Here is a 16,900-nt window from a genome sequence, read left to right as displayed (position 1 = left end):
CGACCTCCTGGGCTCAAGGGATCCTCCCACCTCAGCCTCCAGAGTAGCTGGGACTACACCTACATACATATGTGCATATATTCATACATTCATTCATCTATTTTTGTAGAGAGGGGGTTTTGCCATGTTGCCCAAACACGTCTCAATCTCCCAAGCTCAAGCAATCTTCCTGCCTCAGCATCCCGATGTGCTTGGATTACAGGAATGAGCCACTGCACCCGGCCAAAATGTTCAATAGTGTCTAATATGTGAGAATAAATGAACAACAGGTGTGTGATACTTCTTTGGAGAAAACTGGAAAACTTTATTGAGATTTTTAAAAGTCAAATATCTCGGATAAATCCAGTTTGCATTCTTTCAGTTGTCTTTGTTTAAAGCTGTGGTTTCCCTTCCCCTGCGATAGAAACATAACAGGCAGGAACATTACCAGCAGAACTCTATTCAGATGAAATTAAAGGCATGCAAAGGACACCAAAGGTTTAGTTTTATACAATGGACTAAAACCAGAATCCGAAGAGTCTCCCTGTGGCTAATATTCAACTAGACCTCTGTAGAGACTTTGAGGATACACTTCCAAACATATACATTAGCAACATTTTTAAAACACACCCTGCTTTTTGTGCTAGAAGGAAACCAAAAGACAGTCTGAGGACAGATCACATTAAATCAGGTGAACCTATTAGAAGGGGCTTAAAGTAGATGGCAAACAATGTGTAGAGTTTTACTGAAAATACAACCAGAACACAAAAAAAACCCTAAGAAACAGAAGGAATTTCTGAAAAAATTCCTCCAGAAAAAATGCATAATTTAATGTTTTGGCTTGACAGTATGGTCTGAATGTCCAATAGGTTCCTGCAGACAGTCTGAAAGCTATCTTTTGAGAAAACTGTTAATGTCACATTAGGAAATAACATAAGCGAAATGAATAGAAAGGCCAGTATTGCATTTGTTTTTTCTCTATTGTGAAGAAGTGCTATGATATTGCTTTGAGCTAGTTGACTCTTCTTTGTTCTTTTTTAACATACACTAACCATTTGCATCCAGTTTTCACCTATAGTCCTCATGTCAATATGAATAATGACACTTTTTTCACTGGAAAGTATTCCCATTTGTATAATTAATTAAATGGTCGTATAAGTTTTAACGTATCACGATCATGGTTGATATTAAAATGTGAAAGAGTTATACATCATAACCAGTGTGGGAAAAAAAAAAAAGAAATGGAGAGGGAAATGAAAACGGAGAGTAAGACATCTGGAAAAGCTAAACATTTGCTTCTAAAAGTAACTGTTTTTGAGGGACAACTAGCAAATTTCACAAGTTCATGCACAGTCTTTGTGGTGTTCAGATATTCAGGTATTGCAGGGATATATTAAATAATGTAGGCATCCCTAGCGTGTCAACCATTTCATCCATACTCTGAAAGTACTGTGTTTAAGAATGTATTCACTTTCAATTATGCCCTACATTCAATATCTGGGTCTTGTTCATATTCTGTGTTGTGCTTTTTCCATTTTCTTCAAGAGTGTTTCATCTGCTGGATGCTGTCTTCCTAGCTATTTCTCAAAAGAATGATCTATTAAATGTATTACTTTTCGATTAGTTTTCCCTTTGTTAATGATTCATATCTTTCATTTACTGCCTGTTTCCCTTTCCCTTAAGTTTATTCTGTGACTCTTTTATTTTTTATGTCTCAGTATTATTTTCTTGTATCATGTAATTTGTTATCTATTTTAATAAGATATGCATTTAACGGTATGACTGTCCTAAGAATACAACTGAGGCTTGTTCAGTAGGCTCCTGGAAATCGTCTACACACTATCTATTAATGTAAATAGTCTAATGGAGTGGTTCACCAGTGTGGAGTAAATCATTTAGATAATTTCTACCCTAAAAATGCAGTGCATCCTTTAAATTCAGAAGTTCTTCTAATTAAGTCAGCAATTTGAAAAATGTGTAAAAGATACTTATGTGGACTACTCAGGACTTAGTACGTTATAGTCTTTGAACTTTAAATCATATCATCTGATGACTCAAGGCAGAAACCTGTAATATATAACCTCTGATATGGTTAGAGGTTACCGTATGTGTCTTCAATCTAATTACACACAGTAGCTCATGAAGATTGACAGAAGGGTAGGGAGCATGCATAGCACAGGCATCTTCCAACCACTTTGAGCATCACTGACCTACATGCAGGCTCCCTACTTCATGGGCCACAAAACCTTGACTGTCTCTTTCTATTTTATTATTCAGTCATTCAAGGCTTCACTGTGGGAAGACTTTAAAATACAATCATTGGGTCCAGTGAGGGAGGTGGGTCACACCTGTAATCCCAGCATTTTGGGAGGCCGAGGCAGGTGGATCACTTGAGGTCAGGAGTTCGAGCCCAGATTGGCCAACATGGTGAAACCCTGTTTCTACTAAAAATACAAAAAATTGTTGGGCATGGTGGCATGCACCTGTAATCCCAAATACACGTGAGGCTGAGGTATGAGAATCGCTTAAACCTGGGAGGCAGAGGTCACAGGGAACCAAGATCGGACCACTGCACTCCATCCTGGGCGGCCGAGGGAGACCTCGTCCGAAACAAAACAAAACAAAACAAAAGCAAAAATAAAAATAAAACAATCATTGTTTAAGAGTCTGAGAGAATTCAGGATTTGACAAAATTCAAGAACACTCATGAAGGTCTCCTTACGGAAAAACAAACATCAAGCAGAGTGCCCGCTTGTTTTCTTAGAAGCAATGAAATCTCAACTCAGATATTACAATTGGACTGAAGCTGATCGTTATGATGAAAATCCGAGTATCTTTGCATTCTCTCCAACAGAACCAGAGCATGTAGAAATCAGCACTGAAGTGGACTTCAATCTATCTGATGTGCATTCACTACTTTCAATAAAAGCAAAAGTGGGTGTAGGATTTATGTGATTTATCCAGAAGCTCACAAATTATGTTAAGAGCTGGTACGAGAATCTCCTTCAGGGATCAGCATATTTCATACAAAGTGGTATTACAAGTGCATTATGTTTTTGTGAAAAGCAGAAATCACAAAATAATCTGCAAATTGTTAGCTGTTGGTTATACTCAGAAGTAAGAAAATGCTTTGCTATTTGATGATTCAATATGGCTTTGACCCAATTTGTGTTTGTATCTGACAGTGTTTCAGTTTTGCAGTCAGGCTTCTAGGGTCTGAATTACCTTCCAAAGAAAGTCTGCATTTGAACTCTATTTTTAAAGGGGCAGTAAGATTCTCTCCTTTTATTATCAAAAGTATAATATTATGGAATACAGACAGCACATAATTTTGAATCTTAATGGGTAACATACCTCCTTCTGGCATTTTAAATTGCTCTGATTTTGGCAGAATCTTCCCCTGGACATCAGGACCATCTCCGCATTCATTTCCAGTCTTTGACTGAGACAGCTTCTGGAGATCAGCTTCCAGGTCGGGCACTGAAAAATACCAAGGATGTCGACTGGAGCAGCCAAACGGGAATGATAAATAAGGAACTGATCCTTTTCTTTTCCTCGGTGTTATGCAGTAAAAGCCTATAAGCTACTGGGGTAATAAATGTGAAGCAAAGATGTCCCACGTTTGTTTTCCTGTATTATGATACCTTATCTTAAATGACAATCTGAGGGTAAGTCTCAGCACACCTACATTTCCCATACTTTACCATTGCGTATTATAAACACACAGCTACCTAGGAAAACCGAAGACGGCCTCACGGATAGCATTTTAATCGTAACTTAAATGTAATTTTCTGAAGGATTAGATCAATGTATTGGTGAGCCTATGACAAATCTTATGGTCCTGACACTCATCCCCTGTTGAGGTATCTTGAAAATGTTGGGGTTAAACTTTATTAAAGTAATTCTTAGATCCAAAGGCCCCTATATGTGACTTTCCATACATGAATGTCATTAAGAAAAAAAGTACGAAATATAACAGCAAAACCACTGTCTTCCAGTGGGAGTACGGGTACGGAAGTGCAAAGAAATTAATGAGCATTGTTGACAGTCATATTCTGGAAACCCCTTAACAGTGAATTGCTAAAATAATCCATGGTCCAAATTCTGTCTCTGATTAGTTTGAAAATGCTATCCGTTGAGAAAACAATTTCTGTTTCATGATAATCTTATCGTACTTGGAGTTTTCTAATTATAAAAATATTGAAACAACTTTTCAAAGCCCCCTCCATATCCTACTAATAAAGTTACCTGTATGCCAACATCCTGAGTCATCCACCTTTTACCAAACACACTGTCAAAAATATACATCAAAGGAAACAGTGGCTGTCATTCACTGACTTCTTTTCTGGAGTTGCTATCCTGCTTCACTGAACTGCGTTTTGTCCTGAGCCAATATCGAAGTACCTTATAGTACAGACACATTTGAGTATTAAGCATTTTTGAGCAAAATCATTCACATTTTCTAAAATAGGTGGTAGGAAGAATGCATACCTTGGAACAAAATACGAATTCCTTCTCCATGAGTCAAGTTTTCTTGCTAAGTCTCTATCTCTGAGCCTCAGTTTTCTTATTTATTTATTTTTATGTTTTGAGACGGAGTCTCGCTGTGTCACCAAGGCTGGACTGCAGTGGTGTGATCTCGGCTCACTGCAACCTCTGCCGCACGGGCTCAAGAAATTCTCCTGCCTTAGCCTACTTAGTAGCTGAGATTGCAGGTGTGTGCCACCTCGCCCAACAAGTTCGTATATTTTTAGTACAGACAGGGTTTCACCATATTGGCCACGGTGGTCTCGAACTCCTGACCTCAAGTGATCCGCCCACCTCTGCCTCCCAAAGTGCAGGGATAACAGGGGTGAGGCACCATGCCTGGCCTCCGTTTTCTTATTTATAAAATGAGGCTAAGATTCCTTTGCAAATGGGCTTTATTTGGGGTGTTATATGGTAGGGTGACTTGGCACTCCACATGCTATCAAAGGGTGCTTACAACACTGTGAACACCATGGCTGAGAAGATCTCACTGCAACATCCTAAGACTATCAAGTTAAACTGGTGAAATAATGTACATTTTTATACAACCAATTAAATGGTTTCATCTGATTTAGGAAGGACTATATTTTCAAGCATACAAAATGCATCTCAAAGGAAAAGAGAAGATTCATCATATCCAGGGACTGCAGGAAGCTGCAAACTATACCCATCACATTTCCAGCCTCTTGCAAAACTCTCAGCAAATGTTTGAGATCCTTTCCTGTTGTTTTCTTTCCTCCTGTTACTGGTCATGGCATAAGGCGTCATGCACACACAGGCCTCCTCCCCCGATAGACATTCTTTCTTTCCCTTCCCAGCACCTTGAATCTCAGCTGCACCCTGATCTTCTTCTCTCTTCTGACCAGGTGTATGATCCTGACTTTCAGTTGGTGGTCCTTCTTGTTGAGGCTCTGGCACACTGGGCTCCTGGGACAAGGGCAGGGGCATGGTGTGTGCATGTGCAGACAAAAAATTCTTCTTATCAATGCATGTCAATAATATGAATATACAGATTACACAGATACTTCTGATCATATGCATGTTTAAAGACATGCTCCAACACTATCCCAAAACTATTCCACATACTTATTCTTCATTAAGTTACTCTTCCCATAGAGAGGTTACTCTGAGACCATTACCCTCAGTGGCGTTGGAAGCCATTTTAATTCATGTGGGGTTGAATGGGTGTAATGTGCTATGAATAAGCATGAGGAGGAAATCACCAGTCAAATCGAGGAACACAAGTTCACACATCCAGGCGAAAACAGTGTGTGGTCCTCTTGGGTTACTCTTTCCTTCACGAGATACCATGATCATTTTTTATCAACATGGGAGACCTTTATCAGTGTATCTATACTAGTTCAACAATAACTACCACAAAAAAAAACTTCTGCTATTGGAAAAAATCGAATGTTCAGTTACTCACAGGCATAGGCCCAACCAGCTGAGCAAGTCGTAAACATCGTCTTGGTCTATATCTTCTTCCTCGCCAACTCATATTTCAGTCTGCAAACAGAACAGTGTGCACTTTGCCGAGGCTGAGGGGGATGGATCACCTGAGGTCAGGAGTTCGAAGCCAGCTTGGCCAAAATGGTGAAACTCCGTCTCTACTAAAAATACAAAAACTTAGCCGGGTGTGGTGGTGAGTGCCTTAATCCCAGCTAGTCGGGCGGTTGAGGCAGGAGAACCGCTTGAACCCGGGGGCAAATGCTGCAGCCAGCCGAGATCGCGCCATTGCACTCCAGCCTGGGCAACAAGAGCAAAACTCCGTCTCAAAAAAACCAAACCAAACCAAACCAAACCAAACCAAAAACCAGACTACTGTGACTGGAAAAATGCATGTGAGTGGATACTATATTTGAGCACTTCCATGGCCAAATGCTAACTTGCAATTTTTTAAAATTTGGTAAGACATGGAAAAGTAAGTCAGAGGGCATGTATAAGTGCGTATGCCTTCTGAATTGAATACTTGCACAGCCACTTATGTTCGTCAAGCTAGCTGAGCAATGCCTTAGGGCTTATGGCAAGAGACGCACGGTATTTCCAATGAGGTTTGGTTTCACAATTGGACTCTCCATCGCGAGACATTTAGGAAAATACAGCTTAAGAATTAAAATTAAAGTGCCCATGGCTTTTGTCACACACCCTTTGCTAGGCCCATTTCCCCCCTAAAATCGAGTTTTGTTGGAATGCATAGCCCCTCCCACCCATTCGAACTTCCAAGATGGAGCTGAGAAGTTGCCACATAGCACTGGGCAGTCCTCACTGGGCGGGCACCTCTGCGGTTCATTATACAAACCTTGGGGTGGCGGTCACCCGTCCGGAGTGTTCCCAATTTCCAGGCCCCTTCCTTACCGCCCACGACATTCCAGGCCTGATGCCCCTTGAGGAGTCTGGAATTTGTCCTCTGTTGGAAGTTCTAGGCGTTTCTGGGACTGGAATACCACCAACAGCACCCCAGCATAGCCCCAGCTTCACCTAACCCCCGTCCCACGAGGCCCTGCTTCTTCCTTCGTTCTGACCCCCACAAGACAAGAAGGCCCACAGCTGCGGGGCTGCACGAGAAGGACGACGACATCAAGCCCCTTCTCACTCGGAGTCACCAATCATGTGCCCCGACCCTCTGGAAGCCCGCTGGCTCCTCCGCACTCTCACTCACGCTTCAAATCCTAGTTGGAGCAGCCTGTGGACCCACTGGCTGCGTCTCAGCAGGGGAGAAAGAATCCAGACCTCAGGGACCCGAGCTGCAGGATCACAGCTCCCCGGCGTTCACCACACGGGCGAAGGGCCAATGGGAAAACGCCCAATGAATATGCGCACTAAGGAGGCACCAAAGGAGCATGCGCAGTGAGGTCCCCTCTTGCCTTAAGAGATGCACTGCCCTTCCTTATCTCCCCATGCCCTGTCCTCTGCTCCTTCCAAGGTCCCCACTAAGGACTTTGGAATCCATCCTCTCTGTGTGGTATTTTTTATGCCTCTGAGACTGAAATACTGCAAATAATGTCACCCTTCAACTCATTCCATGTTCATCTGACCCTCCTCCCCACTATGCCCTTACTTCCTCCCCTGCCCGGGACCCCACAACAGCAAGGCCATGGTGATGTCGCTGCCTTTTAGTAGAAGGATGAGGATCTATATGAGGCCATGGACCGAGTGGTCCAACCTGCGGGAAGCCCTTCTGCTTTCCCTCCCACTCACTGACACTTCAACTTCTGGGAGGACTGCTCTGCTGACCTACCAGCTGTGTCATAGTTGGCAAGAAAGAAGTCATGACGTTTCCTTCCACAGCTCTGCAGGGATAGAAGACAGACAGCAAGTCACATGGGCAGCAGGAACTTGCTTAGCAAGGGGCATGCCCACTGAGTCTGCCACTTGCAGGGTCGACCATGGTTTTCCTGCTGTTCTCGTACCCGCATCCACAGGATGTTTGTAGTGGAAAGAAGGGCACTTAAGAGAGCATTTGTTTTTCTTTGACCAAACAATCTCATGCATTGAGAAACCTTGGGAACACACAGTCCTATGTCACCCATAATGGAGGATGTGACTCAGAAAAAAGCCTGTTGTGAAAGAAATAAACTATTTTTATATCTTTATTTATCAATGCTTTTTTTTTTTTTTCCTCAGACAGGGTGTGGCTTTCTCTCCCAGGCTGGACGGCAGTGAGATGACAATACCTCACTGAAGTCTTGGATCTCTTGGGCTCAAATAATCCTCATGCTGAAGCCTCTCAAATGGATGGTACTACAGGTGTGAACACCACACCTGAGCAATTAATTTATTTTTTAGAACATTGTCTCAGTCTGATGCCACGCTGGTCTTGAAGTTTTGGGCTCAAGCGATCATCCCACCTTGACCAATTTTTACACATGCTTTTATTAATCACTTTTTTCCTCTGGTTCTTAGTTTTCTGCCATGCTTCTAATGAATGGAATTGAATAAACTCTTCTGCAGACTAAATATATTTACACATGCTTAATTTTTTTTTGGGGGGGTGTGTGTTATTGCACATTTAAATCTCTGGGCTAGTGACTGATTTGCCTGAATATACCTGTAGGCCATTCAGATCGTGTATTTTGGTTCAGAAATATACATACATATTGATGACAGGATCTAGGCGCAGTCTACTGTGACGTGATGCAAAGCAGTGGTGACTAACTGGATCATATACTGTACTCTCCCAATATCAGCTAAACAGCCTGTTCATAAGATAGGGCTGACATTATTTGCATAATGCTGTAAGGGAGAGCACTACCTCGACAGAGGCACTAGCGTGTCAGACGTCGAAGGGATTTCAGTATATTTATTCTGATTTTGAAATCTGGTGTAAAGTGGGTCTTTCAAAGTGGGGGATTGTTTGGTTAGAGTTAGGTAGGAATCATAATGATGTAGGATTGGTGGAGCCAAGAAGACAAAAATTTTTAGGCAACGGTTCAATGAGTTTTGGGATTGAAAAATGTCATTTGACACTTTTGACTGAAGAGTTGATGAATCTTTCAGGCAGTTGCTGAAATGAACAGTAAAGTTCTTTGCAACTTTTATTTTCCTAGGCAACAGATTGCTGTATTAGTAAAGTTATGTTGATGAAGCCAGTGGAGTATAAGCTCTCCTTAATGTAGACAGTAAGCTGTGCGCATGATTCCTGTTCTTACTACTTTTGTGTTCTTTGGCAGTTTAATGTGGGAAATATTATATGGAAGGGAAGGATAGGAACGGGGCCCTGACCAGAATGCAGCCTTTTATAAATAAGATATATTGCTGAAATGACGCCTATATATTTCATGCAGCTGGCCTTCTTTTAGGGCAATACCTTGAGTTGGAAAAGAAAGGTGGCTCAATCTCTCTCTGTCTCTCTCTCAAAAGCAACTTGAGTAGGAGTCGTGGTGTTTTAAATATTTTTTTTTTAAAAAGCGAGAGCAGTTATAATCACGATCTCTTATTTAAGTTACCTTTTACATTTTATATTCTTTCTTGGCATGGACACTATCATTATTAAATTTTACTTTCTTTTTTTCCTTATTAAGTCCAGTTTTTAATATAGTGCACTCGGAAGTGCTCAAAGAATGGGAGATAGTGATTTCTGGACTCAGACTTTTTGTGAGCAACTATGGCTGGATGGTAGTGTTTCACGTTGTACTAGTTAGGGATCTGTAGAAGGACGGAACTAATAGGATAGATGTATATATGAAGTAGGGTTTATTAAGGAGTATTGACTCACGCAGTGACAAGGTGAAGTCCCACAATAGGCCATCGGCAAGCTGAGGAGCAAGAAAGGCAGTCCGAGTTCCAAAACCTCAAAAGTATTGAAGCCAACATTGCAGCCTTTAGTCTGTGGCCAAAGGCCTGAGAGCCCCTGGCAGATCACTGGTGTGAGTTCAAGAGTCCAAAAGCTGAAGAACCTGGAGTCTGTTGTTCGAGGGCAGGGGGCATGCAGCACCGGAGATAGTTGGAGGCCGGAAGACTCAGCAAGTCTAGTTTTCCATGTTCTACTGCCTGATTTATTCTAGTGGCACTGGCAATTGATTAGATGGTGCCCACCCAGACTGAGGGTGGGTCTACCTCTCCCAGTCCACTGACTCAAATGTTAATCTCCTTTGACAACACACTCTCAGACACACCCAGGAGCAATACTTTGCATCCTTCCATCCAATCAAGTTGACACTTACTATTAACCATCACATGCAGACCTGGACTTTAATGATTCCTGAGTGGCCTCACTCCAGCCTCAAAGAGCAGGCTTGAATTTCTTGCCAAATTTGAACTTCCTGCTGCCATTCCTGTGGGCCATAACTCCGGACCTGCTGGATGAGTTCAAAGGATCATATTAGGATTGCGATTGGGAAAGTTGTGAAGGAGCCCTTGTGACAAACAGGAAGCAGCAGAAAGTATGAAAGACATGGTAGAGACAAGAAGAGTTGCCTGACACATGACCCTACAGCAACTCTCTAGCTGTTAAGGGAGGAAGCAGAGCTGGGACCAACACAACCAGTCTACCTGTGAGGGGGCTCAATTTCCCACATGACCAGAGCTTCCCATCCTCCATGCATGGGAATCTGTGACCAAACTTAGATTTCCACAAGGTGGTGGGTGGGTGGGACAAAGTCTACAGATTCCGAGCAGCTGGCAAGTTTCAGGGTACCAGAGTAAACACTGTCACCTGAGCTCAGATTGCTTGGTGGTTGAGGTCAAATTATTTACTACCTACCACGTTCAGTGTAGCTCTCCCACTTGCCTCATAAAATGGGAGCACAGTAGGGGAATGGAGGTCCCTGTGCATTCACAGGGAGGTCCCCGCGAATGCAGGCAATGCATGGCATTCACTTATGCTGCAGCCCAAGCAAAGCCTCCACATGATATCGAGAGGACAAGAAGTCACATGTACTGTCTGTCCCTTTTGCCTGTGAGTTCTCATCTCTCCAAGTAAGACTACACCTGTGCAAAACAGACACTGATATCTGCAGATGAAACACGTATTTCATCAGTAATTCTATATTTTGTAGTAGCCTTTGTGGCCCGTATCAAAGATGGCATTTTTGTCTAAAAACACTGAATTGCAAAGGAGGTGGACAAAATTGGGTTCTCATGTATGTTTGCATATATTCTATAGCAACATTTATCAACCATTGGGGATGTTCTCTGAAAAAGCTGTAATCATTTCTAAACTGGTTTTTAATCCATGGTGGATCATAAGAATAATGTTGTCAGCCACAAACGGCATTTTAAAGAACAGAGATGAAATAAATTACTAAATAGCGTTCGCTGTATATAGAACATACAAATACACTGTGCATCCCCATGCACATACATATATTTACTTGCCTAGTCGACTATATGTAAACCGTGTATTTCTCACACAGTGTCATAAAAGAGTTTGAACGTCGCTACTTTAGCGGTTATCAGACAAAATGTTTACAGGCCATTTCTATAGCCATCTGTAAAGATGATGGATCAAGACGTGCTCAGCATAAGTTCACTGTTGTCTGTAGCTTTCTACATAATGCTTGAAATGGCACTCAGTGATGTTTAAATTGCTCAGTTTTACTGTGGGCATTTGACCCTCAGCAAACTCACTTGTGAACTCATGAGCTGGTGAGAAGGAAGGCTGATGAGTTGTGGGGCTTTACTTCCTACCATGTCTTTCTGCAGCTGCAGGGTGTGTTCATGTGTGTGCTTCTGCACTCGTCTGATGGTGCTTTCATAGGTTCCCTTTTATTTCCCCCTTTATCATTGACTGTGTCTTATGGTTCCTATTAGGCACTTCATTCGCATCCAGTGACAGCGACATCTGTGGTATTCAGTGTTGATCCAATTTACACAAATTTTAAAAATATTTTCAAGCATGAATAGTTTTTCTTACCAACTTTCCTTAAGTACTTCAAGGAGTCAAATACAATTCAATATTAGTAGTTGATGTTAGATCATACTGAGTTATAATCCTGGAAAATTGCTGATCATGCTAGTTGTTGTTATGCCTGAGCTTTTATGTCACCATAACGCTTAGATAAATGACACAATGACCAACACATGGAAAGAAGGATTCTGAAATATTGACATCTTTTATTTCCAAACTTTATAAGTTCAGGGGTACATGTGTAGGATGTGCAGGCTTCTTACACGGGTAAATGTGTGCCACGGTGATTTACTGCACACATCATCACATCACCCTGGTATTAAGCCCAGCATCCACGAGCTACTCTTCCTGACCCTCTCCCTCCTCCCACCCCCGCACTTCAGTAGGCCCAGTGTGTGATGCTTCTCCCATGTGTCCATGTGTTTTCATCATTTAGCTCCCACTTATAAGTCAGAACATCCGGTATTTGGTTTTCTGTTCCTGCATTAGTTTGCTGAGGATAATGGCTGCCACCACCATCCGTGTCCCTGCCAAGGACATGATCTCATTCTTTTTATGGCTGCATGGTATTCCATGGTGTATGTGTACCACATTTTCTTGATTCGGTTTATCATTGATGGGATGGACATCTCAAATATCACAAAGACACGTGGTACTTGCTGTGGGAAATATCGCACTGTGGTGGGGCAGACAGACAAACAGAAAAGCAGTTGAAGTGCAAAGGAGAAACACAGGGAAGGAACCTGAGGAATAAGAGACAATTAATGTAGTGGCCATGAGACAGGAGAAAACAACACAATGTTTTAAAAAGAAAATCTTTCTCCATTGCCTTTGCCACTTTTCTGAAAATCAACTTATTAGGTTTGTGAGTCTATTGCTGGCTCTATTTTGATCTGTAGATTTTCCCCCAATACCACACTGTCTTAAATACTGGAGAAGTAACACAATTGCCATATGGGGCTGGATGATTAAGCAGCATAATCAATAACTTCATGCAATGCTTCCTAACTCAAGGCAGTGCCCTCATCTCAGCTGAGGATCCCATGCCTCCCACCTTCTTAGGGGCATCGCTCCTGAACTGATCACTCTTCTCTCCTGAACCATCAATGGCTCCCTCTATATTGGATCAATCCCCAAGCCAAGGGCGAAGTCACCTTCTTCCAATGCACTGACAACATAATCAGTCGATAAATATAATAGAATTAATGTGAATCTTGACATCATGTAGGGTGAATTCCCCAAAGTTAAACTTCGGAATTGTTTTGAATATTCTGATTCATTTTCCTTTGTAGATAATTTTGAAAATGGACTCCAGTGAAGTGTGTTGCACAAGTTCAGGCAGTTTTCCTTTGCAGGGCAGGAGTTTAATGTGTTCGTAGCTACAGAAGGACGTGGGGTTAGAGGATGAGTTTTCCTGTAGCTTGGGGAATGATCCAATGTAGAGGGAGCAGTTGATGGTTCAGGAGAGAGGAGTGATCACTGTAGGAGCAAAACCCGTGACAAGGTGGGAGGCATGGTATACTGACCTGAGGTGAGGCGGCTGGCTTCAGTTAGGAGTATTGTATGCAGGAGGGCAGCAGAGAATGTCCATGAATCACTGAAGGTGAGGGTGGCCTTGGGGGTTCCTGACACACTGTCAGCAACTGTGTGATTCACCAGCAGGACCCCGACTCTCTACAATATGGTGAAACTTTCTTTGAGTAAAGGAAGAGTGAAGGGGTAGAGATGATGAAGCTGTCGCTCCTGGGAGACTATGCATTTCCCCATAGTATGAAGCAACAGCCGAGCTGTTGTCTATTATGAAAAATACATGTCCTCACAGCATTTAACAATAATCTCTCCAACTGGAAGAGAACTGGCTCACCGGATCCCTCAACCACTGTTCTGTGCAGGATAATGTATGGAGGAAAAGTGCAGCCTGGTGCTGACTTTAATTTTCGTTTTCTCCTGCAGGCAGGTAGAGACAGGACACAATTGTTGCCAATGAACTTTCAGTAGGCCAAAAATCCTGAACGTTTGAATTGCTCTTTCCTCTAAGTGGGAGGGAAAAAAATCAGTTTCCTGGGTTAAAGCAAAGCCTTAGATAAACCTTAAGCCTTAGATAAAGGAAAAAAAGTGAGAGAAAAAAAAGGCCACATGCAGAGGCTCACACCTGCAATCCCAGTATTTTGAGAGGCTGAGGGAGGAGAATCATTTGAAGCCAGGAGTTCAAGACCAGCATGGGCAACATAGTGAGACCCCTGTTCTACACAATTTTTAAAACTAGCTGGGCACCATGGCACGTGTCTGTAGTCCCATCTACTCAGGAAGGTAACACAGGAGGATTGCTTGAGCCTAGGAATCCTAGTTTGTGGTGCGCTCTAAGTCCTCCAGGGTATTCCAGCCTGGACGACAGAGAGAAACCCTGTCTCAGAAAGGGAGTGGGGTGTGTGAAGACACATTCCAGCCTTGTCTTCAGCTGGACTGCCACTGCTGCAGCCTCCTCCCGACATTTGAGGCAGGATCTCTCTCGGCCATGGTACTCTTAACTCTGTGAATGTTGAGTTCAGCGCTAGGGGTTTGACGCAAATTACAATGAGATTTAAAAAAAAAACAAACGGGTACAGTTGTAAAATGTTTTTGTGTCTTGTGGCTATTACATCTGGATGGGTGATATTGACAGAAAGGGTCCAGCAGTTTGACTACTTAATGCAGCTGCCGCAAGCAAGGAATTTGTCTTTTCTACACTTCTCACTGGATAAAGGATAGAGACAAAAGGGACGGATGTTATGTAAACTGATTTTTTTAATGTTTACGAATTCAGGATTTCATTCTGTCAATTTCTTAAATATGATGAATCTTTTCACTAAGTTTATATCATAATGTGATTTTCTGAAGATGTTTTGTCCCTTCTGCTTACAACCCTTCCAGAAAAAAAAGGTCTGGAGGATGAAATGGGATGATTAAAGAGATAAAAACTTTTCATCACAGAATACTACATGGTGATTCTGTAAGAGTGGAGAAAACAGAAAACCTGGCACATGAGGAGAGGCAAGGGAGGGAAGGAAGACATCGGTTGTCTCTGTTTTTCAAAACTATTCCTGCAAACTCTCCACTTTTCCTCAAGAAATACTTCCCATGAAGGCTTTCCAAGCCACGGTGAGCCAATGTTAAAACCACACTGATTGGCAAGCCAGTGATTACCTTACAGGTATTCAGGGAAATCAGCTACCAGTCGAGAGGTATAAATGTGCAGTAACACAACCTTAAAGAAAACGCACAGGTGTGAATTGATTGAGTCTATAGCATGTATAAAAAGCATGTATAAAAACTGGCAGACATGGAAGGATCACTTGAGGCCATGTGTTTGAAAGCAGCCTGAGCAACACAGTGACGCCCCGCATCTAAAAAAAAAAATCATAATTAAATACATTAGGCAGGCGTGGTGGTGGCCACCTGCAGTCCCAGCTACAGGGGAGGTTGCAGTGTGAGGAGGATTGCTTGAGCCCAAGAGATGGAGGCTGCAGTGAGGCATCGTCATGCCACTGCCCTCCACCCTGGACAACAGAAAAACATCCTGAGAAAACAGCTTGTGTAAATATGGACATAAAATTCTTTATTTCTGTCACAAAGGTCTTTCTGAGGCACACCCTCCACTGAGGGTGACATGGGACTCTCTGTTCTCAGTGTTTCTGGATGCATGAGAATGGTTAGGCAAGAGGCAAAAAAAATTTTTAAAATCTCTCACGTCCCTTTCTTCCTACTAAAAACAACCTGGGACAAGGGTGTGGGGATGGCAGGAAAACCCTGGCCGGCCCTGTACGTGCCTGACTCAGTGTGCATGCCCCTCGCTGCACAAGGCATGGTGGCTCACCTCTGTAATCCCAGCACTTTGGGAGGCCGAGGCAGGTGGATCACCTGAGCTCAGGAGTTCGAGACGAGCCTGGCCAACATGGCGAAACCCCATCTCTACTGAAAATACAAAAATTAGCCGGGCGTGGTGGCACATGCCTGTAATCCCAGCTACTTGGGAGGCTGAGGCAGAGGAACTGCTTGAACCCGGGAGGTGGAGGTTGCAGTGAGCCGCGACCGCACCATTGCACTCCAGCCTGGGCAAAAAGAATGAAACTCCATGTCAATAAATAAATAAACAAACCAACAAACAAACAGAAAAACGAGGCTCAGAGATTGAGACTTGCCAAGAACACTTGACTCATGGAGAAGGAATTCATATTTTGTTCCAAGGTTTGCATTCTTCCCACCATCCATGTTAGAAAATGTGAATGATTTTGCTTAAAAATGCTTACTACTCAAATATGTCTGTACTGTAAGGTACTTCAGTATTGGCTCAGGACGAAACGCAGTTCAGTGAAGCAGGATAGTGTCTGCAGAAAAGAGGCCAATAAATAACAGCCACTGTTTCCTTTGATGCGTATTTTTGACAGTATGTTTGGTAAAAGGTGGATAATTCAGGATACTGGAATACAGGTGACTACATTATTAGGACTTTGAAGGGGCTTTTAAAAGTTGTTTTAATATTTTTATAATTAGAAAACTCCAAGTATGATAAGATTATCATGAAACAGAAATTGTTTCCTCAACGAATAGATAGCATTTTCAAACTAAAGATAGACAGAATTTGGGCCATGGATTATTTTAGCAATTCACTGTTTCTTTTCTTTCTTTCTTTTTTTTTTTTTATTGTTATAGTTTAAGTTCTAGGGCACGTGTGCACAATGTGCAGTTTTGTTACATATGTACACATGTGCCACGTTGGTGTGCTGCACCCATTAACTCGTCGTTTACATTAGGTATATCTCCTAATGCTATCCCTCCTCCCTCCCCCTGACCCCACGACAGGCCCCAATGTGTGATGTTCCCCTTCCTGTGTCCATGTGTTCTCATCGTTCAGTTTCCACCTATGAGTGAGAACATGCGGTGCTTGGTTTTCTGTTTTTGCGATAGTTTGCTGAGAACGATGGTTTCCAGCTGCATCCTTGTCCCTACAAAGGACATGAACTCATCCTTTTTTATGGCTGCATAGTATTCCATGGTGTATATGTGCTA

General features: G+C 42.5%; 1 protein-coding gene across 1 annotated transcript; it reads right to left on the bottom strand.

Annotated features, from left to right (window-relative positions):
• Window positions 1–286: 286 nt before the first annotated feature.
• On the bottom strand, window positions 287–6,377 carry XAGE5 (X antigen family, member 5). The gene is made up of 5 exons (XM_011925924.1): window positions 6,321–6,377; window positions 5,933–6,012; window positions 5,328–5,433; window positions 3,334–3,459; window positions 287–394 (listed from the first exon to the last, which is right to left on the bottom strand). The coding sequence occupies exons 2-5, from the start codon at window positions 6,002–6,004 to the stop codon at window positions 372–374; spliced, it is 327 nt and encodes a 108-aa protein (XP_011781314.1). The 5' UTR covers window positions 6,005–6,012; window positions 6,321–6,377; the 3' UTR covers window positions 287–371.
• Between the last annotated feature and the right edge of the window lie 10,523 nt (window positions 6,378–16,900).

This window comes from Colobus angolensis, unplaced genomic scaffold, assembly GCF_000951035.1.
Source record: "Colobus angolensis palliatus isolate OR3802 unplaced genomic scaffold, Cang.pa_1.0 Scaffold662, whole genome shotgun sequence".
Lineage (NCBI taxonomy): Eukaryota > Metazoa > Chordata > Mammalia > Primates > Cercopithecidae > Colobus > Colobus angolensis.
The sequence above is the reverse complement of the archived record's forward strand: the minus strand, read 5'-3'. Positions and strand labels throughout refer to the sequence as shown.

Excerpts from the sequence above, each read along its gene's own strand:
- XAGE5 (XM_011925924.1), bottom strand. The coding sequence starts at position 6,004 with ATGAGTTGGCGAGGAAGAAGATATAGACCAAGACGATGTTTACGACTT. Across the intron at positions 3,460-5,327 it reads GGGTGCAGCTGAGATTCAAG|TGCCCGACCTGGAAGCTGAT; the intron begins GTGCTGGGAAGG and ends GGTATTTTTCAG. Across the intron at positions 395-3,333 it reads ATTTAAAATGCCAGAAGGAG|GGGAAGGGAAACCACAGCTT; the intron begins GTATGTTACCCA and ends TTTCTATCGCAG.